The sequence below is a fragment of the Aegilops tauschii genome, chromosome 2 (assembly GCF_002575655.3).
Source record: "Aegilops tauschii subsp. strangulata cultivar AL8/78 chromosome 2, Aet v6.0, whole genome shotgun sequence".
Lineage (NCBI taxonomy): Eukaryota > Viridiplantae > Streptophyta > Magnoliopsida > Poales > Poaceae > Aegilops > Aegilops tauschii.
The window spans coordinates 403,965,247-403,991,257 of record NC_053036.3 but is presented as its reverse complement, the minus strand read 5'-3'; the positions used below and the strand labels follow the sequence as shown (position 1 = coordinate 403,991,257).

Below are 26,011 nucleotides of genomic sequence, written 5' to 3'. Positions count from 1 at the left end.
CGTGTGGGCAGACAACAAGGTGGTGCTCGATTAGCTCCCTGGGAACACTGGGTATATCAAATGGTTGCCAGGCAAACACATCGATATTTGCCCGCAGGAAGGCAACGAGTGGGCTTTCCTATTTGTCATCAAGGGTGGCGTTGATAGTGAAAGTAACATCAACGCCAGCCAGCCCTGCCGGGACCTTCTTCACTTGGGGTGCAGCAACCTTGGATCTCTTGCTATTGGAGCACTCCGGCACATCCTCAACGGGTACCGTGCACCCGGTGGGGACACGCTTCCTGGACTCTTTGCCGGAGTCCCTACAATCATCTGCTGCGACCGCGTCCCGGTACATCTTGTCCACACAAATGATTGCGTCCTTCTCATCTGACGGGATGGTGATGACTCCCAGTGGCCCATGCATGTTTAAGGTGTTGTAGGCATAGTGGGATGCCTCCATGAACTTAGCTAGGGTCGGGCGTCCAAGAATCCCATTGTACGGCAGGGGGAGGTCAACCACATCAAACACAATCTTCTCGGTCCGGTAGTTCAACTCTCCCCCAAATGTTACCGGCAACGTGATCTTTCCCTTAGGATGGATCCTGCGGGATTAACTCCTTGAAACATGCCGGTAACCTCTAGTTCTTCTTCTGCTATCTGAAGCTTGCTGATAACTGCGGGAGAAATCAGATTCAACCCGGCCCAGCCGTCCACTAGCATGTTTGTGACCTTGAGGTTGCGAATTGTTGGGGAGACCAACAATGGCAAACACCCTACCGCTGTGGTTCAGCTAGGGTGATCCTCTTCATCAAAGATGATGGGCGTACGGGACCATTTGAGCGGCTTTCGGGCCTCTGGCGTTGGTTCCACGACATTGACTTCTCGCGCCCACCGCTTGAGTTGGCGGTGAGAGGTGTGCAAAGATGCACCCCCGTCAATGCACAGGGCGTCAGTGGCCTTCTGAAACTCTTGCTCACTGGTTTCCTCTTCATTCCCTCCATCACTCTCATCATCACGGGGTTCCTTCTCTCGACCTCTGGCAGGCTTTCCTTGGTTCCGAAGGGGTTTGCCGGGGCGATTTACATCACCGCCTCGGCCCTTACCGTCAGCAACATTTTGACCCTTTTCCTTGTCACGCTTCTCATACTCTGCTCTCTGTCTCTTGACAAGCTGCTGAACCTAATAACACTCTTGAAGGTCGTGGTCCTTGGTCCGATGAATCTTGCAATACGGCCCATCATCTTTGCCGGCTTTCTCGGCAGCAGCGGCTTCCCGGCAGTCAGCGCACACGGTAGCTTCCTTGCTGGGGGGCTCAGCTTTGGCCTTCTTGCCGGTACAAGGCGTACCTGATCCTTCAACAGTCATTACTGCTTTATCCCTTCGCTTCTTACTGTGTTTCTTGCTCCTCTTCTGACTGGTTGATTCATCACCATCCTCTGAATCAACATTGGTGCAATCTTCCTCTCCAGGCAACTTCCTTCCCTCCTCCATCCGAGCACACTTATCCACCAATGTGTAGAGCTCCTTCACAGTCTTGGGCAACTGCACGTTCATCTTGGAACGAATCCGGTGGGTGCGCATATTGGACTAGAAGGCAGCTATTACGGCTACCGGATGGATATTTGGGATATTTCTATGAACTTTGTTGAATCTCTATAAATACTTACGAAGGGTTTCTCCTTCCTTCTGTGGAGAAGCTGCAAGTCGCTGGGCCTGCCGGGTTCTTGATGACCGCGAGTGAAGGCGCCAATGAATTCATGGCACAAGTCAACCCATGACGAGATGGAGCTCTCCGGTACATGCATCAGCCAGGACCTCACATTGGACTTGAGGGCCAAAGGGAAGTAGTTGGCAAACACCTTCTCATCTCTTCCCCCAGCAGCCTGAACAACGATGGTGTAGATGCTCAGGAACTCTGCCGGGTTCAGCCTCCCATCGTACTTCTTAGGTATCTCTGGCTTGAACGTGCGAACGGACGGCCAACGGACTTGCCGCAACTCACGAGTAAAGGTAGGGCAACACACCTCGAAAGGTAGGCACCCGCCAATATCGAGCACGGGCTCGTCCATGTCGGGGCCGCCGCACCCATCGGTCCGGCGGAGGTCGTCGCGGCATTGCTCGAGAACGATGCGCGTGTCTCCTCTCCGCCTATCCTTCAGGGCTCGTCGTTGGCCTGGACGCGCTCGAGGGTCAGAAGAGGCCACCGAGACGTCGTCGGGGTCTTGATTCTGTTGCGCTCGCGCTGGCTGCCGTGGCGGGGACTACACCATGGGGATGGCCCCTTCCGTACGGTCAGCAGCACGAGCCGTTGCTGTCGCTTGGGGAGGCCGTGGCAGGCCGGCTCGCCGTGAGCCCCCAGCTTCGGCGAAACCGAGCAGACTTTGGATGGTGGCACACCATTCGTCCATCAGCTCGGCCGCTGGCGGAAACCTCAGCAACAGTTGAGCTCGCGCCATGGCCTCCGAAGCTGTACTTGGCATGCGTGATGAAGAAGTCGATCACACCGTCGCTCGGCTCCTGACGGTGCCAGCGGCGGTAGTGCCGCAGCCCCGCTGCTGCTACGGGGCGACCACCTGGATGTGGTGCGGCGAAGGCGCTCGAGGGCCAGCGGCTCCGTCAGGCGCAGCGTCTTGGTCGACCCGCCCCGGGGGAGGCACACGCGCTGCGACCGCACTCGTGGCGGGAGCGGCCGGAGGGCGGCGATTCGCCCCGGTCCGTGCGCCGTTGCTGTGGTTGTGCCCATCGGCGGCAGAGAGGGGCGCAGATGAAGTAACCCCTTCACCCATACCTTGCGGAGCGTGGTCGTCGGGGAGTTGCTGATGATGCTCTCCTCAGATGTCTCCTGCTCCCGCGTCGGCCGCGGGGGAAGTGGTGACGGTGCCACCTGATCTGACCACATCCCCAGCAGCGTCCGTGTCCTCGTTGCCTCCGCACCCCTCGCAGCGTTAGAGGCCGCGGGCGACAGAGCCTTCGAGGTGGATGGGTGAGCCGAAGGACCGGGTTTCTTCTTGGGTGCCATGGTCGATGGCGCGTCGAAGATGAAGATGGTGATGAAGATGACGCGCTGCGCACGCCTTCAGGTTCTAGCAAGCGAGACCCCTACCTGGCGCGCCAAAGATGTCGCGGGAAACCATAGCCACCTATGGGACTAGGAGGGTCCCTTGCTGGTTCGGCAGGGGGACGTCGTGTTGCACAAAGAGCAGACAAGCGTGGGGCAGCACCACAGAGATCACGCATGCAATTTTACCCAGGTTCGGGTCGCCGTGAGGCGTAAAACCCTACTCCTGCTTTGGTGGATTGATGGTGGAAAGATGGTGGTGGAGCATAGTACACTTGCCCGGCAGGGGTTGCCAAAGGGTGACAGCGGCTACGCGCCTATGGGGGTGTGAGTTATCCAACCTTCTAACTCTTTCTACGGGTGTCATGGGCCTCCTTCTATAGATTAAGGGGTCACCACAATGACAAAGTAGTCATTATGCACTGATAAGATAGCAAACAGTGGTATCATACCTAACTCTGCGGGCTGACAGGGCGCATTAAATGCACCGCTCAACGTCACATCGCTGGTTGTCCGGCAAGGCTTGTCGGGCTATCTTGCCAGCTTCGCACCTGCTTGCTTGACACGTCGCAGGACGGTTGTCGTCTGTGGGTTCCTTCTGTAGAAAGTGGTTGCCATGTGGCGAATGGTTGCCACTTAATCACTTTGCAGCTTGACACCGCACTGATCGACGACGTGGGTCGTGGTGGAGTGGTTGGTGAGGTGGTTTTGCCTCCACGAGTCCCGGCAGGCCCTGCCGGGACGCCTTGGTTGTCTGCTTCTAGGTGTGGCCTCGCCCCTTGCTGGGCTCGCCTGCCCGGCAAAGGAGGCGTTTCTCCTGATGGTATCTTGCTTCTCTGGCTTGATCCCGGTCCGTCTAATCTTTATGTTGGTCCTTCGAATCTCTTAGTCCCTTGTACTCTGACTTGGGTTGGTGCTTCAATCTTGTTCCCGCGCCTGTGCACAGTCCGGGCAACAGGGTTTGTTGCACCGACATGTGCAAGCTCTAGAAGCCGCGGATCAACAATAAAAACATGGAGAAGATATTAATCCAACTAGTGGGAGCCGTTACGAAAGTTTGATATCTTTTAAAATGTCTAATTATGGTTCTTATTTTTTTGATCTTGCTATTCTAGCGAAGAATTGGTGAATTATGTACTACAATGTATCAAAATATCGTTTATGAAATAAAAGAAATGTGTTTTCGGTAGTCAAAAAAATGTACACATAGGGACTTCGGCCGCCCGTGACAGACTAGATGTGTTCGCGCGTTGAGCGCATGACCAGTGCATCCAGTAAAACAGCCGGATACCGTCCCAAAATAAAATTCGAATAAAACGGACGTCTAACTTAGGTCGTACATGGAAGTTAGCCTGAATGATTGCATTGAATGGGCGACGTCCGGCCGAATGTCCGCAGAGACGTACGAACACTCTGTGGACATTTTTGAAGGCACCCGACCGTTGATCACCGTTAAAGATGCCGTAAGGTCAATGCGTTTATTTATTTAAAGGAAAACGAGCATCGTTTCTGACGTGATCAGTGCATTTGTCCGTTAGTCCTGTGTAAGATTCTTGTACGAGATACCTCGAAACAGAACATATATGTTCTTGTAGAGTACTAAATTAGGGGTTGACAAGCTTGATGAGGATGCATGATAGCTATCTCGATTTAGAAACAAGCGGTACCATGGAGCTATCAAAGATTTCCTATTCCTCAATGATAGCGACAAGCCAACATCCAGAAAGGTTGCCACAAAAGGGGGCAGGGGCCGGAGAGTCGAAGGATATGGCGACGTTTACCGCTGCAGTCCGACATGTTCTGGTGCTCAACGAGCCGACGTCCGAGCCATGGCAAAAACTTTCCCTGCACCTACACTCTCGGCGTCGACGATGCGGTAATCATGATCTATGAAAACAATAATACATATTCCGTTCCTTAACTTGTTGATTAGTGTGGATTTGATCCTTCGTTTTTAAAACCAGACAAGCCCCCCTAAGGTTGGGACTTTGGAGTGATGTTGAACTAGAAATTTAGGCCGGAAATTTCTTTACGCGTACCACATCTAATAGTGATAATGTGGTTATGTTCATCATTTTAACTTGATATTCCATATGACTTGGATGTTCTTTTCCGCTTGTCATGCCTGATATATTCAGGGCTCGTGCTAAGTACCAAATCTCCATCATATCCTGAGGCGGAAGTGCATGAATGGAAAGGTGGTGAATACATACAACACACGGTGAGCTTATATACATATGAAGTAACTCATTTTGAGCTGAATAATCACCAATACTATTACGCACAAGCTGACAAACATACATATTGAACGAACCCTGAACAAAACTTCCTACAGGGTGAACCAAGCGAGATGCAGCAGATGATCAATGACATAAGAATGGCACTGAGGTCATTGGGCGATGCTGAGACGTCAATGAATGTTTCAGCCTACGACACGGCGTTGGTCGCCCTTGTTAAGAACCTTGACGGAGGAGATGGACCGCAATTCCCCTCGTGCATCGACTGGATTGTTCAAAATCAACTACCAGATGGTTTGTGGGGTGATCCTGCTTTCTTTATGGTCCAAGATCGGATGATCAGCACCCTAGCTTGTGTGGTGGCAGTTAAGTCTTGGAACATTGACAGCGACAACTGTGAAAGAGCTTCGTTTTGATCAAACTTCTCCTTTTACCTACACGGCTTCTTATTTTGTTCATTAATCAGACAAAGGGAAAATATTTGCACAAGCGAAAAAGAGAAAAAACTGAGAAGTAAGCCTAACTTAATCAACTCTTGTTCGTGGTATCATCATATTACCAAAGGAGAGCCACTGATACAACACTCATATACTAGATACATGTTTTCTTCTTCAAGAACATATATATCATCTTGTTGATCTTAGTCGAGTGAGACTTTGTTTTTGTCTATACTTGTGAAATTTTACATTGAGATCCATGCAAAAAAAGACAGTTTTTTTTTCCTTTTTACATGTTATATCACTTGACTGAGACTTCATTAAGTCTTAGTCGACTGAGACCAGCCACACCCTTTGTATTATAGTCTGTATTTTGAAGGTGTTGTCAGGTTTTCACCCCATAGTACACTTCGCTGAAAGTGTACAGGTTCTTTGACGGTGTTTGAACTCTCTCCCCCTTTCTCCTTTCTTGACTGTCAAAGTATTGTTGTATTTTCGTTATGCTTAGTAAAAGAAAGTGGCGTGCATTGCTCGATCCATAGACTGAGGTCATCCTCCTTTTCAGAAAGAAAAGTAAAGGAAAGGGGGGTTAGCCCGCTTAAAAAAACACATATATCAAGCCCTCAACATCTTTTATTCATTTTCAAAGGAAAGACCAAATGTGTAATTTAGAGATGACCATTTCTGTTGTAGGTGTGTCATTTATCCAAGAAAATATGAGCAGGTTGGTAGAAGAGGAACAAGATGTTAGATGGGAAGCGTTCCTACTCCCTCGTGAGGGAGCCGCGTGTGTATATATTGATCTGGGGTAGGAAACGCCCCTGCCGTGGCTTACAAGAAGATTACCGATCTCTTGGGGATTCGGTTTGTTACAAAGGAGATAGGAGAAACTACGGGAGAGGAAGAGATAGAGTTAGTTTGAGATTACAAGAATATATCTCTAATTCTAACACCCTCCCTTAATCTCAACTATCCTACATTAAGATTCTTCTTAAATTCCTCGAAGGGCTTGACTGGCAAAGCTTTAGTGAATCCATCTGCAACTTGATCTCTGGAAGGAATGAATCGTATGTCTAACTTCTTTTCTGCAACCCTTTCTCTTACAAAATGAAAATCAATTTCTATATGCTTGGCTCTGCCATGGAACACTGGATTTGCAGAAAGATATGTGGCTCCCAAGTTGTCACACCACAAACATGACACACGATGCTGCTTAACTCCCAACTCATTGAGCAATGATTCAACCCAAATGATTTCAGCAGTAGCATTTGCTAGTGACTTGTATTCAGCTTCAGTACTTGACCTGGAAACTGTGGCTTGTTTTCTGGCACTCCAAGAAATGAGATTTGAGCCAAAGAAAACTGCAAAACCTCCAGTTGACTTCCTGTCATCACTGCATCCTGCCCAGTCAGCATCAGAGAAAGCACTAACAAGGGATGAGTTAGAGCGTCTGAACTAAAGACCTAAACTCACAGTGTGCTTTATATACCGTACAATTCTCTTAACAGCTATCCAGTGTACAGTGGTAGGTGCATGAAGATACTGACAAACCTTGTTAACAGCAAAGGATATATCTGGTCTTGTCAGTGTCAGATACTGCAAAGCTCCTACTGCACTCCTGTATCTTGTGCTCTCTACTTCCTTAAGTGGCTCTCCTTCAAAAGCTGAAAGTTTTTCTGAAGAAGACAATGGTGTAGGTGAAGGCTTACAGTCCTTCATCCCCATACGAGCTAGGAGTTCAGTGGCATATTTTTCCTGATTCAGTACTATGCCATCTTGAATCTTCTTAACTTCAATACCTAGAAAGAAGTATAGATCACCAAGGTCCTTCAAGGCAAACTGTGAACTCAGATCACTCAAAAGAGCATTAGTAGCATTTTGAGAGGAGCTTGCAACTATGATATCATCAACATATATTAACACAAATATAGTTATACTTGCTTTTTTGTAGATGAACAGTGATGTATCAGCCTTGGATGCAACAAAACCAAGGTACTTCAACTGAGAGCTCAACCTTGAATACCATGCCCTTGGTGCCTGCTTCAAACCATAAAGTGCCTTGTCAAGCTTACACACATAATGAGGTGTTTTCTTACTTTCATACCCAGGTGATTGTCTCATGTAAACCTCCTCTTCCAGAACACCATGCAAAAACGCGTTCTGAACATCTAACTGTCTCAGACTCCATCCTCTGGACACAGCAATTGCTAGCACAAGCCTAATGGTTGCAGCTTTAACAACAGGACTAAAGGTGTCTTCATAGTCCAAACCATAACGCTGTTTGAAACCTTTTGCAACTAAGCGTGCTTTATACCTGTCAATGGTGCCATCTGCCTTTTTCTTGATTCTGTAAACCCACTTACAGTCAATAATATTTTTACCTCGTTTTTCAGGTACAAGATGCCAAGTCTTGTTCCTCATGAGAGCTGAGTACTCCTCATCCATTGCATTTTTCCATCTTGAATCCCCTAAGGCATCTTCTAACCTTGCCAGTTCTCCTGTGATATACAGCATACCATATGGAATAGTGCCGTCAGTTCTAACCTTTGGATTTCGTATACCTTTCTGAAGTCGAGTCGTGACACGTGGAGCCGTAGCTAGAGGTGGCACAGAAGCTGATGCAGCAGGACTAGCCGCAGAGGATCCTGGGGATGCCTCAGATTCGCTTTCCACAGCGAATCCCGATCCGAGCCGTGTGGCCTGTGATGTGGCCGACCCACCAGAAGCAGCAGCCGCAGAAGATCTTGCGCTGCTGGCCTGCACGCGCGCGTGGGTCAGGGATCCCGATGCTGACCCGGATCCGCCTATCGCTGTCGACGCGTTGGGCCCGCGCGTGGGACGCGGTGCGGGGCGCGGAGTTTCGTCGCGATGCGGTGACGCGTCGCCCTCCAACTGGCGCTGCATGCTCCTGCCTGGCGCGCGATCCAGAGCAAATATGCGCGCTTGATCCGAGGCGACCTGGCGCACAGGAGTTCTAGGTGACGGCGGATCTGCTTCGTGCTCCGCGCCTGCTCCGTCTTCTTCTGGCACATGCAATATAAGCTCGTTTTCTTCAAAATTTTGAGCATTTTCTGCACCAATTTCTGCACCGATTTCTGCTGCATGATCCTGCATACAAGGAGACATGGTTCCACTAGTAGGATCATCAGTTGGGTTAGTACAATTGTCGCCCCCATGATCAATGTTTTGGAGATGTGGTGGAAGAAGAAGTAATTCTTTCTTGAGAAGTGCTCCGGCATTGGGATGAAGAGATGCAAAAGGATAAACAGATTCATCAAACACAACATCTCGAGAGATATAAACTCTACCAGTGGAAACATCAAGACATTTGACTCCTTTGTGGATTGGACTATATCCAAGAAACACACACTTTTTGGAACGGAATGCAAGCTTACGTGTATTGTATGGGCGAAGGTTAGGCCAACAAGCACAACCGAAGACACGAAGTGTTTTATAGTCAGGAGTTGTACCAAAAAGACGTGTGATGGGAGTTTCAAACTTGATGACTTTACTAGGGAGTAAATTAATGAGGTATGTGGCAGTCAAGAATGCCTCATCCCAGAACTTTAGTGGCATGGATGCGTTTGCTAGTAGAGCTAACCCTACTTCAACAACATGGCGATGTTTCCTTTCGGCCGAGCCGTTCTGTTGATGTGCATGAGGGCATGATACATGATGTGATATGCCAAGATCTTGAAAAAAGAGATTGAGTTTATTGTATTCACCTCCCCAGTCGGTTTGCATAGCAATAATCTTAGTGTTTAGTTTCCGCTCAACGGGGTTTTGAAAGTTCTTGAAAACTTGAAACACTTCGGATCGTTTCTTAAGAAGATAGATCCATGTAAATTTGCTATAGTCATCGATGAAGCTAACATAATACGAGTGTCTACCAACAGAGGTGGGAGCTGGCCCCCAGACATCAGAAAAAACAAGTTGCAAAGGTGCAGTAGAAACACTAAATGAAATAGGATATGGCAACTGATGACTTTTAGCTTGTTGACATGGATCACAAATAGACTCAACATTAGACTCATGAGAGTGGGGAAGTTTATTCTTGCTAAGAACGAGCTTGACAATAGCTGATGAAGGATGACCTAATCTACTGTGCCACTTTGCTGAAGAAGGCTTGACAGCAACAAAAGCTTGTTTATTCAGTGATGATGACGAAGATATGAGTGGGTAGAGACCTCCCACACACTTGCCCCTAAGAAGCACTCTCCTCGTGTCCAAGTCCTTCACCAAAAGAAATAAGGATAAAACTCAATAAGAACACGATTATCAAGAGTAAATCTATGAACTGAAAGGAGATTTTTTGATGTTGAAGGGACATATAGAACTCTTTTTAGATGCAAATTCTTTATGGGGGTTTTGACAATTGAACTACCAACGTGAGTGATTTTCATACCAGAACCGCTAGCAGTATGCACTTGGTCGTGTCCACGATACTTGTCTCTGATCGTCAGCTTCTCGAGCTCCCCTGTGATGTGATTTGTGGCGCCCGTGTCCGCATACCAGTTGGTGTCGACACCATAGGAGTCGGTGACCATATTAGCCCCCTTCTCCTCATGTTCATCTTCATCATCATACCGATGCCAACAATCACGAGCACCTCCTGGATGATGTTTGAAGCAAATCTGACATTCTGAATAGTCTCGAACCTGCTGACGCTGTTGTTGTGGACGACCACGGCCACCACTGCCGCTGCTATTTCTACCAGATGGAGTTGGGGAGGGTCGCCTGCCTCGGCCGCGCCCCCTGCTGTTGCTACGCCCACGGCCTCTGTTGTAGCCGCGCCCGCGCCCCTGTAGGCTAGGTTTGCCGAGGTTTTGAATCCTGCATTTGGACCGTCACCGAGCATCTCCACGCGCTGATCAAACGCTGCAATCTGGGCGAACAGATCATCTACTGAAATCTGGTTTTTAACTGCGCCAATGGCTGCCACAACAGGGTCATAGTCCCTGTCAAGCCCAGCGAGGACGTAATCCACCATCTCAGGGTCCGAGACGGGGCGTCCTGCTGCTGCAAGCTCATCTCCCAGGTTCTTCATCCTGGAGATGAAGGCACTACTAGACATAGAGCCTTTTTTGGTGTTGGTGATGGCGATCCGCAGATTGGTGATGCGCGATTGGGACTGCGAGGCAAACAAGGTGGTGATGGCAGTCCAGAGATCGAAGGTCGTCTCCTTGCTCGCAACTTGGGCGAGAATCTCCATTGACAGGGACTTCAGGAGGTGACTAAGAACTTGCTGATCCTTCGATATCCACTGAGCGTACAGAGGATTGGGCTCGGTGGTGACGGTTTTGTCCGTCTGCTGCTGCTGCACCGTCTTCGATGGTGCTACGTCTGATCCGTCCAGGAGGCCGGTGACCTGCGGTCCTCGCAGGCCCGGCATAACCTGTGCCTTCCATAGGATGAAATTGGTCTTGGTGAGCTTCTCTGATGGGAGAGCGCCAAGGTTGAGGGAGACGGTTGATGACGACGACATGGCGAGGGTGAGCGAGGAAGGATGGTGAGGGCGATCGAGGAAGGAGGTAGCTGGCTAGATCGATAGGAAGAGGATGGCTCTGTATACCATGTTAGATGGGAAGCGTTCCTACTCCCTCGTGAGGGAGCCGCATGTGTATATATTGATCTGGGGCAGGAAACGCCCCTGCCGTGGCTTACAAGAAGATTACCGATCTCTTGGGGATTCGGTTTGTTACAAAGGAGATAGGAGAAACTACGGGAGAGGAAGATATAGAGTTAGTTTGAGATTACAAAAATATATCTCTAATTCTAACACAAGACTGGATGCCATCCGGCTTCGAGATTAACTTCCCAGCCCTCCTAGAGAAGGCCAAGGACCTGGATTTGGACATCCGGTATAATCATCCTGTTTTGGAAGAGATATATGTCAAGAGGAATCTAAAGCTCTCTAAGTATGCGTACCTACATGCCTAAACCTGGATTTCATTTGTACATTGATATGTTACTAAGCAATCATCTGACTCAAATTGTAGGATACCTCTGGATGTACACGCCCTACCAACGACACTACTTTTCAGCGTGGAAGGAATAGCAGCCTTGCAACTGGACTGGGAAAAGCTACTCAAGTTGCGTTTTCCGGACGGCTCCTTTTATTCCTCGCATGCTGCCACAGCTGCTGCACTCAGTCGCACCGGCGACAAGGAATGTCTTGCATTCCTGGAACATCTCGTCAGCAAGTTCAAGGGCGGAGGTAAAATCACTACTTCTTGCACAACCAGCACGAATGCACAATTTTCCCTTGCACTGGCCCATACTAATATTGCCATTCAAATAAATTCCTTTTCTTCCAGTGCCCTGTTGCCACTCTATGGATAATTTTGAGCAACTATGGGTGGTCGATCGGCTGATGCGTCTAGGGATATCAAAGCACTTCACAGCTGAAATTGAGCAATGCTTAGATTTTATTTACAGGTAACGTGAACTGGGTCCTAAAATACATTCAGTCAAGATTTTTAGCCTAACTACTTGTCCGGCCTATATAAAACTAGTTACTCCCCCCTATCCAAGTTAGTTGACGCAGCCTCTATACAATACTTACATTGTATACAGGCTGCCTCAATTAATTCGGACTGGAGGGAATAATTAGCGTGGCCAAACCATCAAAGTATCATAAGATATTATCAAATATATATATGACCCAACCATACATCTTCTCAGAACCTAGTAATTAGGTCATTGCCTACCACAAATGCCCATTTGTAAAAGAATTCATTCTCGACTCCCATGATACCTTTCAAGAAGGATGAATTGGTTGATTCAGCCTGAACCTCAGCGAGAGTTTTAGATTATAGGTATTTATTCCTAGCAAGTCCTATCAAACTCCGATCTTAGTAAGTAGTCTCTTCGTTCATTATTATAAGATGTTTTAGATATTTTAATATGAGATACATACAGACCGAAATGATTGAACAAACACACTAAACGTGTTTACTTACATCCAATGTTTGTGGTAGACATTGGGTCGCTCAAGGTTTACCTACACGCTAAAACGACATTTCTCTTCTCAAAACGAGTGAGCAAAATATGTTTTTGGTCTCTCAAGTTCCCCAAAAGTATAGATTTAGTCCCTCAAGGTTTTTTGGTAGACATTTGGTCCTTCAAGTCTCAAAACCAGATAAGTTTTGTCAAAACCAGGTTTTGACCATGTTGACCGGGTTTGACCGATGAATAGTAAATTAAAAAATAGCAAAAAGTTGAAAGAAAAAACTGAAATTTTGTGGCAACCAAGAAGCTTGGGTGCGCTAGGTGCGTGAAAATTTGTGTGGTGTTTTGACATTCAAGGAGTCCGTAGCAAAAAAACAAATTATGGCTTAAAAAAGCCAAAATTTGTGTTTTTTTGCTAGAGCTCCTCGGGTGTTATTTGACCACAAAAATTTACATGCACCTAGCACACCCAAGCATCTTGGTTGTCATAAAATTTCAGATTTTTTAAAAATTGTTTCCTTTTTTTTGAATTTACTGTTCATCCGTCAAACCAGGTCAACGTGCTCAAAATCTGGTTTTGGACCAAACTTATCTGGTATTGAGACTTTTGAAGGACCAAATGTCTATTAAAAATTCTTAAGGGACCAAATCTTTACTTTTGGGAAACTTAAGGGACCAAAAACATACTTTTCTCTTAGAAAAAAGATAGACCATCTTATAATAGTGAGCAGAGGGATTATCTTATATATATACATTTTCTTAACACACTTATTTCTAATCTCTATATCCTCTACCCCTAGAGGTCCTTGCTCCTTACTCCTTAGGACGACTTATCACATCCCTCCTAGTCAGGGAATTTACGCTTATGTTCAACTTAAAAAATAGAACTTCAAATAATTTGAAAGGCATGGATGCTAGTTTGAGAGGAGCTATATGTGTACACTTTGAACAGCCGCTGGACTCAGAAGGGACTAGCTCATACCGTGCACTGCCCAATCACGGATATTGATGACACGGCCATGGGTTTCCGTCTGCTCCGTCTGCATGGCTACGACGTCACTCCATGTAACTACTCCATCTAGATGGTGCTTTGGCATGCAACTATGTCATGTTGGATCTACTTTGACTAATGTGCATCTACAATAATGCAGCCGTGTTTAAGCACTTCGAGCAGGACGACAAGTTCTTCTGCTTCTCCATGGAGATGGAGACCAACCACGCATCTGTCACCCCAATGTACAACACATACCGTGCTTCTCAGCTCATGTTCCCAGGTGATGATGACGTTTTGGCACGGGCTGGGTGCTATTGTCGAGCATTTCTCAAACAGAGACATGCCTCCAACAAGTTGTATGACAAGTGGATCATCACCAAGGACCTGCTAGGTGAGGTATGTGCCAACCAACTCTAGTTATTTCTGAGCAATTCAGCTAGACCATTGACAATAAAAATTGCCCAAGCCATTGCCATGGATATCATCACTCTTGGCTGCCGGAACATTGGTTGCAAAGAAATGAAAAAATCTTCAGAAATACAAATCCAAACTTTGTTTCGTTCAAGGAGATTTGAGCATTCTCCGTCACATAATTAGGAAGAAGCATAATACTTGCTTCCAAGCTTGGATAGCATCCAAATTCTGAATTTCTGTCATTACGTTGCCTAGAGCTGGTATTGGTTGACCCTTTTTTCAACCCCCCCCCCCCCCCCCCCCCCCCCGAAGCCCCCATATTTTCTACCATACTTATTCTGAAAATACCATAGAATATTTTTTCTACTGTTTAGAGTTTCAGAAAACAACAGAGTAATATGCAATTCTATGGTGCCTTGTACTACTTGTAAAAACAGGTCGAGTACACATTGGACTTCCCCTGGAAAGCAAGTTTGCCCCGAATTGAAACAAGGATGTATCTTGATCAGTATGGAGGCAGCACCGATGTTTGGATCACCAAGGTCCTCTACAGGTAATTACCATCCTATATATGTACTCTCTGTCTCAAAAAGCTTGTCTCTAGATACGGATGTATCTACACATTTTGGGACGGAGGTAATAGTATTCAGCTAACTTGTGATACTAGACCAATCGTTAATAGAAATTTCCGGTGGCCAAATATTGGTCACCCCCTTGGTTCTGACACTTCAATTTTTCAGAATGGATCTTGTGAGCAATGACCTGTACCTTAAAATGGCAAAAGCTGATTTCTGAGAATACTAAAGGCTCTCCCGACTTGAGTGGAATGGCCTCAGAAAGTTGGTCACATGCACTTTTGCCACCTCTATCCTCAAGTTCAACTAATTAGCTAGCACATATATACATGACAACTATACTTATTCCAGGAGTGCTTACATGTATGCGCAGGTGGTATTTCAGGAACCGCCTGCAAAGGTATGGTGGGACTCCAAAGAGCGCACTGACGACCTACTTCTTAGCCGCAGCAAACATCTTCGAACCAAGCCGAGCATCAGAGCGTCTAGCATGGGCTCGCATGGCGGTGCTTGCCGAGGCGGTGACCTCTCACTACCGATACACAGGGTATGCAGCTTCACAGTTTTCCTTCTCCGAAATCTGGTTTTATGGAATATGTCTAGATTTGGGGATGCCACAATCGCGAGGTGTTCTATGTGGCTGGCCTCAAGGTTTTTTCTTTCTTTTTTGGTTTTTCCTCTTTATAAACTAATTTATTCAGTATTATTAATAATTAATAATATACGGCTGCGTGCATCACTCGATTAAGAGGCCAAGGATCTTCCCCTCCGTTTTTCAAAAGAAAAAATTGTAACATGTGCCTGGTTGTGTGCACGCATTGCAGTTGCAGGGGACCAAAGGATTCAACGGAGAACCTTGAAGAGCTTATCGACCTTGTTTCCTTTGACGACGCTTCCAGCAGCCTTCGTGAAGCTGTAATATTCGTCAAACCCTACGCTTATATACAGCTGGTATTATGATGCTGAGTCTTCACTGGATATGAAGCAGCCGAGCTTCTTGTTTCTTTGGTAACTGCAGTGGAAGCAGTGGCTCATGGCATGGACTGCAAATTGGAGCCATAGATCCATTGACAGGGATACAGCACTGCTGTTGGTTCGCACAATCGAAATCTGCTCGGGAAGGCATGCCTCCGCCGAGCAGAAACTGAACCTTTGGGAGTACTCCCAGCTCGAGCAGCTCACCTCTTCCATCTGCCGCAAGCTTGCCGCAAAAGTTCATGCTCAGGTGCGTATGTGCAAGCATCGTATACCCTGAATCCATGTATACATGTATGCGTCCGCTTGGGTAGCATGCCTGTTTGGGATCTGTCAAACTAGCTATAACAAAAAGTGTTCAATGACAAAAACAGAAAGGAGGAGGTGTGGGTACAGAGGACTTGGACCGGCAAGTGGATTTCGAGATGCGAGAGCTATCTTGGCGTGTTCATCAGAGTGGCCATGACATCAACAGAGACCAGGCAGACATTTCTTCACGTTGTGAAAAGCTTCTATTACTCGGCTCATTGCTCACCTGAAACGGTTGATGGCCACATCGCAAAGGTCATATTCCAGAATGTCATCTAGGATGAACCACCTTCTGTCCTGTCCTGTCTATGTTCCTGTTGGTGAAGAAATAAATTTATGCTTGTGGAAACAAACCTCACTGTTAGTATGCCACCACTCTATCCAGACAATGTCTAGACATAGTTATGTATAGATCTGGTCCATCTGGATGATTCATAGTATAACAAAGTGATCTGTGGTTTTTATTTCCTCGGTGAACTTCTCTTACATGCGACAGTGATCGACCACTCAGTGTCGCTTTTACATTCAAAAATAGTAGTACATCACATTTTTCTACACGCTGTACTGAGAAGCGGAACTGACAAGCGCGTACTGGAAAGTGGCAAGAACATTGGCACTCCGCGCAGTGCAGAGTTCAGGATTCAGAGCTCGATTTTCTTGGTCTGGCGCTCTTCACCTCCAGCGGCACCGACGTCGCCGATGGTCTTCTTCGCAGCGGCGCCGTCGTCGCCCCCGGCGATGCGAACCACGCGCGGGCCCTTGATCTGTTCGGGCGCCAGCTTCCGGAAGCGCACGGTGAGGACGCCGGCGTCAAGGCTCGCGGCGATGGAATCGAGGTCCGCGTTGTCGGGGAGGCGCATCTGGCGCCAGAACTTGCCGTAGGAGCGCTCCTCCCGGTGCCAGTGGTCGCCCTTCCGCTCTTCCACCTCCCGCCGCCGCTCGCCGCTGATCCGCAGCACCCGGTTCTCCTCGATCTCCACCTTCAGGTCCTCCTTCCTCATCCCTGGCACGTCGACGACGATCTCGTGGGAGTCGGCGGTCTCGCGCCAGTCCACGCGCGCCATGGACACCATGGCCACGTCGTCGCGGTCGAAACCGAATGGCACGTGCTCCAGGATCCGGAACGGGTCGGCGAGCAGGGCCACGTCCTGGAGCGGCGACGCCACCGCGTCATCGCGTGCGCCGCGGCTGCCGCCGCCGCTCCCGAACCAAGGCAGGATCGCGCCGTCCGCCGGCGCCACGGCGAGCGACATTACCGCCACGGCAATGCAGCCAAGCGCCAACAAGCATCGAGTCGACATTGCTACCGAGCTCGAGGACGCACTTCCCTGAGATGTTTCGCTGATTGTGTGTGCGCGCAAGCGCTCTGTGTCGGCGTGTATTCTTCGATCTCGTGGGTCGTGATTTGTTGCCTTGTGGAATGTGACAATGCGAGTGACTGACTTGATGACGACGGACGGCGAGGGTGTCTTCCATTTATAAGGGCTGGGAGAGCTGGGAAGCGGCGGAAGGTGGAGAGGTGGCGAGCGAGCGAGAAGGTTCGTCAGACAAGAGCGGTCGAGAGGTTTCGAGCGTGTTCAGATGTTGGCGATGGCGGGAGAGAGTTCCCGAAGTCTCCGCTCCCAGTGGGCCAATCGACGTTCCTGCTAGTTTTTCTTGCACGAGACGCAGCTTCCGCGAGTTGTGCCTCTCTTAAATGAAAAAAAAAATATTTTTTTTCTTCCGCAACAGGCATGGATTTGCCTTTCGGGCCGTGCCATTCGAAAACGGGAAAAACTTGTTTTTCTTTTTTTACCTTGCGCGAGAGGCACGGTTATGCTTTCGGAAACGGGAAAAAAATATGTTATCTTTTTTTTCTTCCGCGAGAGGCACGGTCGCGTCTCTCGAAAAATGAAAAAACTATATATTTTCCTTTTTTACTTCTGCAATAGGCATACGTTTACTTCTCATGAAAGCACAGATTTGCTTCGATGAGAGGCACGGTTATGCCTCATTCAAAAAGAAAAAAAACGTGCTCCCGGTTTGGTTTTTACGTTTGGCTTTTTCATCTATTTTTTCGTGAATTTTTTCGTCAAAACTATATCAAAATGGGGCCTGGTTTTGGAGATCTCGACGTGAGAAATCCAACGGCGAAAACATTTGAGATCTGAACGCGCGATTTAAAAGATAAAATGTTTTGAATAAACGGATCTACGGACAAAGGTAAACTCTCAGGTTGCGACAAGTGACGCAAGTGAGCCACTTGTCGCAACCTGAAGAGGTGGGAGTGGCCTTTGCAAATATTTCAAGAAAAACAGTTTGTCAAAACAGGAAAAAAAATGTTTTTTCTTCCGCGAGAGGCACAGATTTGCCTTCCGGGCCGTGCCACTCGGAAACGGAAAAAACTTGTTTTTCTTCTTCTTTTTTCCTTCTGCGAGAGGCACGGACATGCTCTCGGAAACGGGAAAAAAATATGTTTTCTTTTTTTTGCTTTCACGAGAGGCACGGTCGTGCCTCTCGAAAACAAAATGTGTTTTTTTTACTTTCGCAATAGGCACGGGTTTACTTCTCGTTGAGGCATGGATTTGCTTCGACGAGAGGCACGGTCATGCCTCTTTCGAAAAGAAAAATACGTGCTCCCGGTTCGGCTTTTCGTCTTTTTTTCGTGATTTTTTTGTCAAAACCATATCAACATGAGGTCTAGTTTTGAAGATCTCGACGTGAAAAATCCAATGGTGAAAATGTTCGAGATTTGAACGCGCGATTTAAGAGATAAAACGTTTTGAATAAACAGATTTACGAAAAAAAAGGAAAAACTCTCAGGTTGCGACAAGTGATGCAAGTGCGTCACTTGTCGCAATCTGAGGAGGTGGGATTGACCTTTGCAAATATTTCGTGAAAAAAGTTCGTCAAACGAAAAAAAGCATGTTTTTTTCTTTCGCGAGATGCACGGATTTGCCTTCCAGGCCGTGCCACTCGGAAACGAAAAAAACTTGTTTTCTTGTTTTTTCCTACCGCGAGAGGCACGGTCATGCTCTCCGAAATGGGAAAAATAAATATTTTCTTTTTTTTTTTTTGCTTCTGCGAGAGGCACGGTTGTGCCTCTCAAAAAATGAAAAAAAATGTGTTTTCTTTTTTTACTTCCGCAATAGGCACACGTTTACTAATCGTGGAGGCACAGATTTGCTTCGGTGAGAGGCACAGACGTGCCTCTTTCGGAAAGACAAAAAACGTGCTCCTGGTTTGATTTTTTCGTTCAACTTTTTCGTCCATTTTTTCGTGAATTTTTTTCCGTCAAAACCATATCAACATGGGGTTTAGTTTTGGAGATCTCGAGTGAGAAATCCAACGGTGAAAACGTTTGAGATTTGAACACGCGATTTAAGAGAGAAAACGTTTTGAATAAACGGGTCTACGGAAAAAGGAAAACTCTTAGGTTGCGACAAATGACGCAAGTGCGCCCACTTGTTGCAATTTGAGAAGGTGAGAGTGACCTTTGCAAAGTGTTTCTTAATTAATGATCTTCGTTTTCTTACCCTATCAGATTTGGGAAAGTTCTAAAACTCCCTTAGCACAAGGGCTTATAGGTTTTTCTTTAGAGAGTCTGGTCTTAAAAGTAAGAGAAGGCCTAAAAGAAAGAGCAGGCTAGTCCTATTTGACACGTAGGTCGCTGAATAGCCACCTAGCGCGTACCTGCTCGCTCGTCTGGTCCTCTGTTTGGACGGTCCATTCTAGGTTTCTTCCCCTATCTGTTTGGGGAAGAATTTCTCAAAAAAAAAAAACCTGCTTGGGGAAGGTATCTTAAAAATCTGTTTGGGGAAGGTTCTAGAACCTTTGCTGAACCAGTTTCTTATTATTTTTATTCCTTTTCCTTCCCTTTTTATTTTTTTATTTTTTTCATCTCTGTTTCTTTTCTCGTCATCGTTTATTTCTTTCTTTTTTTCTTTTTTTCCTTTTTCTTTTTCATTTTAGGAACAACTCCAAATTTGTGATTTACTTAAATCATGAACACTTTTGAAATCACAAATAATTTCCAAATTCACAATTTTTAACAATAAAGTTGAATAGTTTTTATTGATGAACAAAAATTAGATTGTGATTTTTTATTTGAGAACACTATTTTGATTTGTTTTGAAATTGAGAACTTTTTTAAAATCCACAATTATTAAGAAAACAGAAAAGGAAAAAAAGAAATAAAAAATTGTGGGCATCCCGGTCGGCCCAAAAGGGCGCCCGGGGGAGCAGGTGGTGCGCGTTCTGAGTCTTCGCGGCATGTACTGCTCGGAATAAGAAGTCCTATAAGATTTTTTTTTTTTCAAAAAAAGAGGTCCTATAAGAGCAGGCTAGAACGAAACAGTGGCTAGGTGATGTCTACTACACAACCTTCTTCTTGTAGACGTTGTTGGGCCTCCAAGTGCAGAGGTTTGTAGGACAGTAGCAAATTTCCCTCAAGTGGATGACGTAAGGTTTATCAATCCGTGGGAGGCGTAGGATGAAGATGGTCTCTCTCAAACAACCCTGCAACCAAATAACAAAGAGTCTCTTGTGTCCCCAACACACCCAATACAATGGTAAATTGTATATATGCACTAGTTCGGCGAAGAGATGGTGATACAAGTGCAATATGGATGGTAGATATAGGTTTTTGTAATCTGAAAATATAAAAACAGCAAGGTAACAAGCGATAAAAGTGAGCACAAACGGTATTGCAATGCTAGGAAACAAGGCCTAGGGTTCATACTTTCACTAGTGCAAGTTCTCTCAATAATAATAACATAATCGGATCATATAACTATCCCTCAACATGCAACAAAGAGTCACTCCAAAGTCACTAATACCGGAGAACAAACGAAGAGATTATTGTAGGGTACGAAACCACCTCAAAGTTATCCTTTCTGATCGATCTATTCAAGAGTCCGTAGTAAAATAACACGAAGCTATTCTTTCCGTTCGATCTATCATAGAGTTCGTACTAGAATAACACCTTAAGACACAAATCAACCAAAACCCTAGTGTCACCTAGATACTCCAATGTCACCTCAAGTATCCGTGGGTATGGTTATACGATATGCATCACACAATCTCAGATTCATCTATTCAACCAACACAAAGAACTTCAAAGAGTGCCCCAAAGTTTCTACGGGAGAGTCAAGATGAAAACGTGTGCCAACCCCTGCATAAGTTCACAAGGTCGCTGAACCCGCAAGTTGATCACCAAAACATACATCAAGTAGATCACGTGATATCCCATTGTCACCACAGATAAGCACATGCAAGACATACATCAAGTGTTCTCAAATCCTTAAAGACTCAATCCAATAAGATCACTTCAAAGGGAAAACTCAATCCATTACAAGAGAGTAGAGGGGGAGAAACATCATAAGATCCAACTATAATAGCAAAGCTCGCGATACATCAAGATCGTACCACCTCAAGAACACGAGAGAGAGAGAGAGAGAGATCAAACACATAGCTACTGGTACATACCCTCAGCCCCGAGGGTGAACTACTCCCTCCTCGTCATGGAGATCGCCGGGATGATGAAGATGGCCACCGGTGAGGGATCCCCCCTCCGGCAGGGTGCCGGAACAGGGTCCCGATTGGTTTTTGGTGGATACAAAGGCTTGCGGCGGCGGAACTCCCGATCTATTATGTCCCTCGATGTTTTTAGGGTATATGGATATATATAGGCAAAAGAAGTCGGTAAGGGGAGCCACGAGGGGCCCACGAGGGTGGGGGCGCGCCCAGGGGGCAGGCGCGCCTCCCTGCCTTGTGGCCACCTCGAAGCTTCCCTGACTTCAACTCCAAGTCTCCTGGATCACGTTCATTCCAAAAATCACGCTCCCGAAGGTTTCATTCCGTTTGGACTCCTTTTGATATTCCTTTTCTACGAAACACTGAAACAAGGGAAAAAACAGAAACTGGCACTGGGCTCTGGGTTAATAGGTTAGTCCCGAAAATAATATAAAAGTGCATAGTAAAGCCCATTAACATCCAAGATGGATAATATAATAGCATGAATACTTCATAAATTATAGATACGTTGGAGACGTATCACTAGGCTCATGGAACGAGTTCTTAGTTGGGCTTACAATAGGCCGAGCTGAGCTTAAAGGAAAGACATGACCTGGTTCGCGAACTGCTTAACATAAGCTGACGAATCTCCAAAATGAAAAGAAATAGAATGCAAATCCAAAACAGAAATACACATTCTATTAAAGGCATCTATATTCGTTGCCGCCAACACCATCGTTTGAAACTCGAATTTCTGTAGTAAAGAAGTTGCAACATGCTATTGCTTCATAGGCCGGGCTAACCTCAAAGGATTTGAGGAGTTGCATAAGTCATCACCATTATAGGTGAGCACATAATGCCATTGTGAACACTGTGGCACGAAGACACCTCTTGTAACATAGTATGTTGAACTGTCGCTTCTTTCTTCGATAGTCAGTGAAGGTGGCCAAGAGCATGAAAGGATGAAACCCAAGAACCATATCTGCCTCGAACCTTAACCACTGACGGAAGCCACTTGAGTTAGACTATTATGTTCTTGAATAGCTTCTCGTTTGCCCTCAACTGATCACCGATGTTGCATAAAGTCACTCAAACTCTAGTAAATTCTGAGCATGTTATCCCAGATAGAAGAATCATTATTCGTTGGGCCATCTTTCCAAGTTGTAAAACTTCAGTTAGATGCTTATTCTTCACCTTGTGCCACTAGAGTTGTTGTGATGGTGTAGTCTCAGATTGCCGAGGATATCAAAGGATCTATGTATAACCTTCGTTCAATGTCTGCCTTATGTGCAGACGAGCATCATGGTTGGTCGCTGGAACACTTCGTTGTTGTTTTATTACTGCCTTTGGTCTCCCAGCCGTATTCATGGCAACCTTCCGGTTGCCTGACGACCTATAATGCTACAACAAACTCACTTAAAACTTTCTTCGATTAAGTCTTTCGCTTGACATGGCGAACAAATAGTTTAGTGTTTCAGCACACCATAAACTGAAAAAAATGAAGAATACAACTTATAAATAAGTAAAAATGATGCTCACCGTGCACAATTTGCTAGGAAGGCCGACTTGTACACAAAGCATAAGCAAGCACTTGCCTTGTGATCAAGCTACTGCATTCACGCCTTCATTTGATTGCCGCTTGGGAATGTAAGCTTACAAAAAGCCTTAGCCGTATGTTTGCATGTAATTTTTTTGGCCTCTAATCCCACACCATATTCTTCGAAGATTGAGGAACAAGCGGAGATCCAATAAAAGAAACATTTCTTCGAGAGAAAATCTAAGCCACTAATGTTTGTTTTGGATAAGTAAAGTCCTGTCGAGAGTCGATTCATGGGACCCAAACACCCTAATGTTGGAAATATGCCCTAGAGGCAATAATAAAGTGGTTATTATTATATTTCTTTAATCATGATAAAGGTTTATTATTCATGGTAGAATTGTATTGACCGGAAACTTAAATACATGTGTGGATACATAAACAATTACAGTGTCCCTAGTGAGCCTCTACTAGACTAGCTCGTTGATCAAAAGATGGTTAAGGTTTCCTAATCATAGACATGTATTGTCACTTGATAACGGGATCACATCATTAGGAGAATGATGTGATGTACAAGACCCATCCGTTAGCATAGCATATGATCGTTCCGTTTATTGCTACTGCTTTCGTAATGTCAAATACATATTCCTTCGACCATGAGATCATGCAACTCCCGGATACCGGAGGAATACCTTGTGTGCTATCAAACGTCACAACGTAACTGGGTGATCATAAAGGTGCTCTACAGGTATCTCCGAAGGTGTCTGTTGAGTTGGCATGAATCGAGATTGGGATTTGTCACTCCGTATGACAGAGAGGTATCTCTGGGCCCTCTCGGTAATACAGCATCACAAGAAGCTTGCAAGCAAAGTGACTAAGGAGGTAGTTACAAGATGATGTATTACGAAACGAGTAAAGAGACTTGCCGGTAACGAGATTGAACTAGGTATGGAGATACTGACGATCGAATCTCGGGCAAGTAACATACTGACAGGCAAAGGGAACTACGTATGTTGTCATAAAGGTTCGACCGATAAAGATCTTCGTAGAATATGTAGAAACCAATATGGGCATCCATGTCCCGCTATTGGTTATTGACCGGAGAAGCGTCTCGGTCATGTCTACATCATTTTCAAACCCGTAGGGTCCGCACGCTTAACGTTCGTTGACGATATAGTATTATATGAGTTATGTATGTTGGTGACCGAATGTTGTTCAGAGTCCCAGATGAGATCACAGACATGATGAGGAGCTCCGGAATGGTCCGGAGGTAAAGATTGATATATAGGATGATAGTATTTGGTCTCCGAAAAGGTTTCGGAATGCACCGGATAATTATCGGACAGCCGGGAAGGGTTCCGGGAGGCCATGGAAGCATATTGGGCCAAACGGCGCGCACACCAGCCCACATGGGGCTGGCGCGCCCCCACCTCAAGGCAGCCAGCCCTAGGGAAGGAAGGAAGAGGGCCAGCCCCTCTTTCCTTCTCTTCCATATGCTGTGAAAGGAAAAGGGGGCGCCTCCCCTCCTGCCTTTCCCCCCACACGCCAGGAAGGAAAAGGTGGGTGCGGCTAGGGCAGGCGCCTAGGGCGACCACCGGCCCCCTTAGGGCGCACCCTAGGCAGCCTTCCCTCCATCTCCACCTATATATATGTGAGGAGAGGAGGGGGCAACACACACCACGATCCCCAAGCCGTGTGAGGTGCCCCCTCTCCCTCTAGTTCTAGTTCCTCCTCCGTCCATGTCCGTTGTCCTTGGCGAAGCCCTGCGGATAGTTTCACCACCACTGTCACCATGCCGTCGTGCTGCCGGAACTCATCTACTACTTCGCCTCTCTTGCTGGATCGAGAAGGCGAGGACGTCATCGAGCTGAACACCTGCTGTACGCGGAGGTGCCATATGTTCGGTGCTTGATCGGTACAGATCGTGAAGGTGTACGACTACATCAACCGCGTTGATAAACGCTTCTGCTTAGCGATCTATAAGGGTATGTAGATGCTCTCCCCCTCTCGTAGCTATGCATGTCCATGGATAGATCTTGCGTGTGCGTAGAACTTTTTTTGTTTTCCATGCAATGTTCCCCAACAGTGATATCATGAGCTAGGTCTATGCGTAGATGATATACACGAGTAGAACACAAAGGAGTTGTGGGCGGTGAGGTTCATATTGCTTCCCACCAATGTCTTGTTTTGATTTGGGGGCATTGTGGGATGAAGCGGCCCGGACCAACCTTACATGTCCACGCACATGAGACCGGTTCCACCGACTGACATGCAACCTGTTTTGCATAAAGGTGGATGGTGGGTGTTTGTTTCTCCTACTTTAGTTGAATCGGATTTGACTACGGCGGTCCTTGCAGAAGGTCAAATAGCAACTTGATAATCACCATTGTGGTTTTTGTGTAGGTAAGAACGGTTCTTACCAGTTGCCCGTAGCAGCCAGGTAAAATTTGCAACAACAAAGTAGAGGACGTCTAACTTGTTTTTGCAGGGCATGTTGTGATGTGATATGGTCAAGATGTGATGTGATATGTGTTGATGTATGAGATGATCATGTTTTGTAATAAGTTCACGACTTGCATGTCGATGAGTTTGACAACCAGCAGGAGCCTTAGGTTTGTCTTTAATTATTGTATGACCTGCGTGTCAATCACTTAAGCGCCATGTAATTGCTTTACTTTATCGCTATGCGTTAGCAATAGTTGTAGAAGCAATAGTTGGCGAGACGACCTCGACGTAACGATGGAGATCAAGGTGTCATGGCGGTGATGATGGAGATCATGCTGATGCTTTAGAGATGGAGATCAAAAGCACAAGATGATGATGGCCATATCATGTCACATATTTTGATTGCATGTGATGTTTATCCTTTACTCGCAAACATGCCCGTGCGTTGCAATGGGTGAAAAATATACCACAGGCTTTTAACCTAGTATAAACATGGGTAAGATGCCTCCCCACAAAAGGTTCATGTCCTCTATATTAACACGAGACCTCATTCGTGTTGCCGTATATCCTCTTCCACGCCCTCGCCGATGATGGCCACAATGTT

General features: G+C 46.4%; 1 protein-coding gene and 1 pseudogene across 1 annotated transcript; one reads left to right on the top strand and one right to left on the bottom strand.

Annotated features, from left to right (window-relative positions):
- Nucleotides 1-4,807: 4,807 nt before the first annotated feature.
- On the top strand, nt 4,808-16,464 carry LOC109733792 (syn-copalyl diphosphate synthase-like; annotated as a pseudogene).
- Nucleotides 16,373-17,386, bottom strand: LOC109733793 (23.2 kDa heat shock protein). Its single transcript, XM_020293004.3, has one exon. It carries the CDS (start codon nt 17,231-17,233, stop codon nt 16,574-16,576), a length of 660 nt encoding a protein of 219 aa, XP_020148593.1. The 5' UTR covers nt 17,234-17,386; the 3' UTR covers nt 16,373-16,573.
- Nucleotides 17,387-26,011: the final 8,625 nt, after the last annotated feature.

Excerpts from the sequence above, each read along its gene's own strand:
- LOC109733793 (XM_020293004.3), bottom strand. The coding sequence starts at position 17,233 with ATGTCGACTCGATGCTTGTTGGCGCTTGGCTGCATTGCCGTGGCGGTA.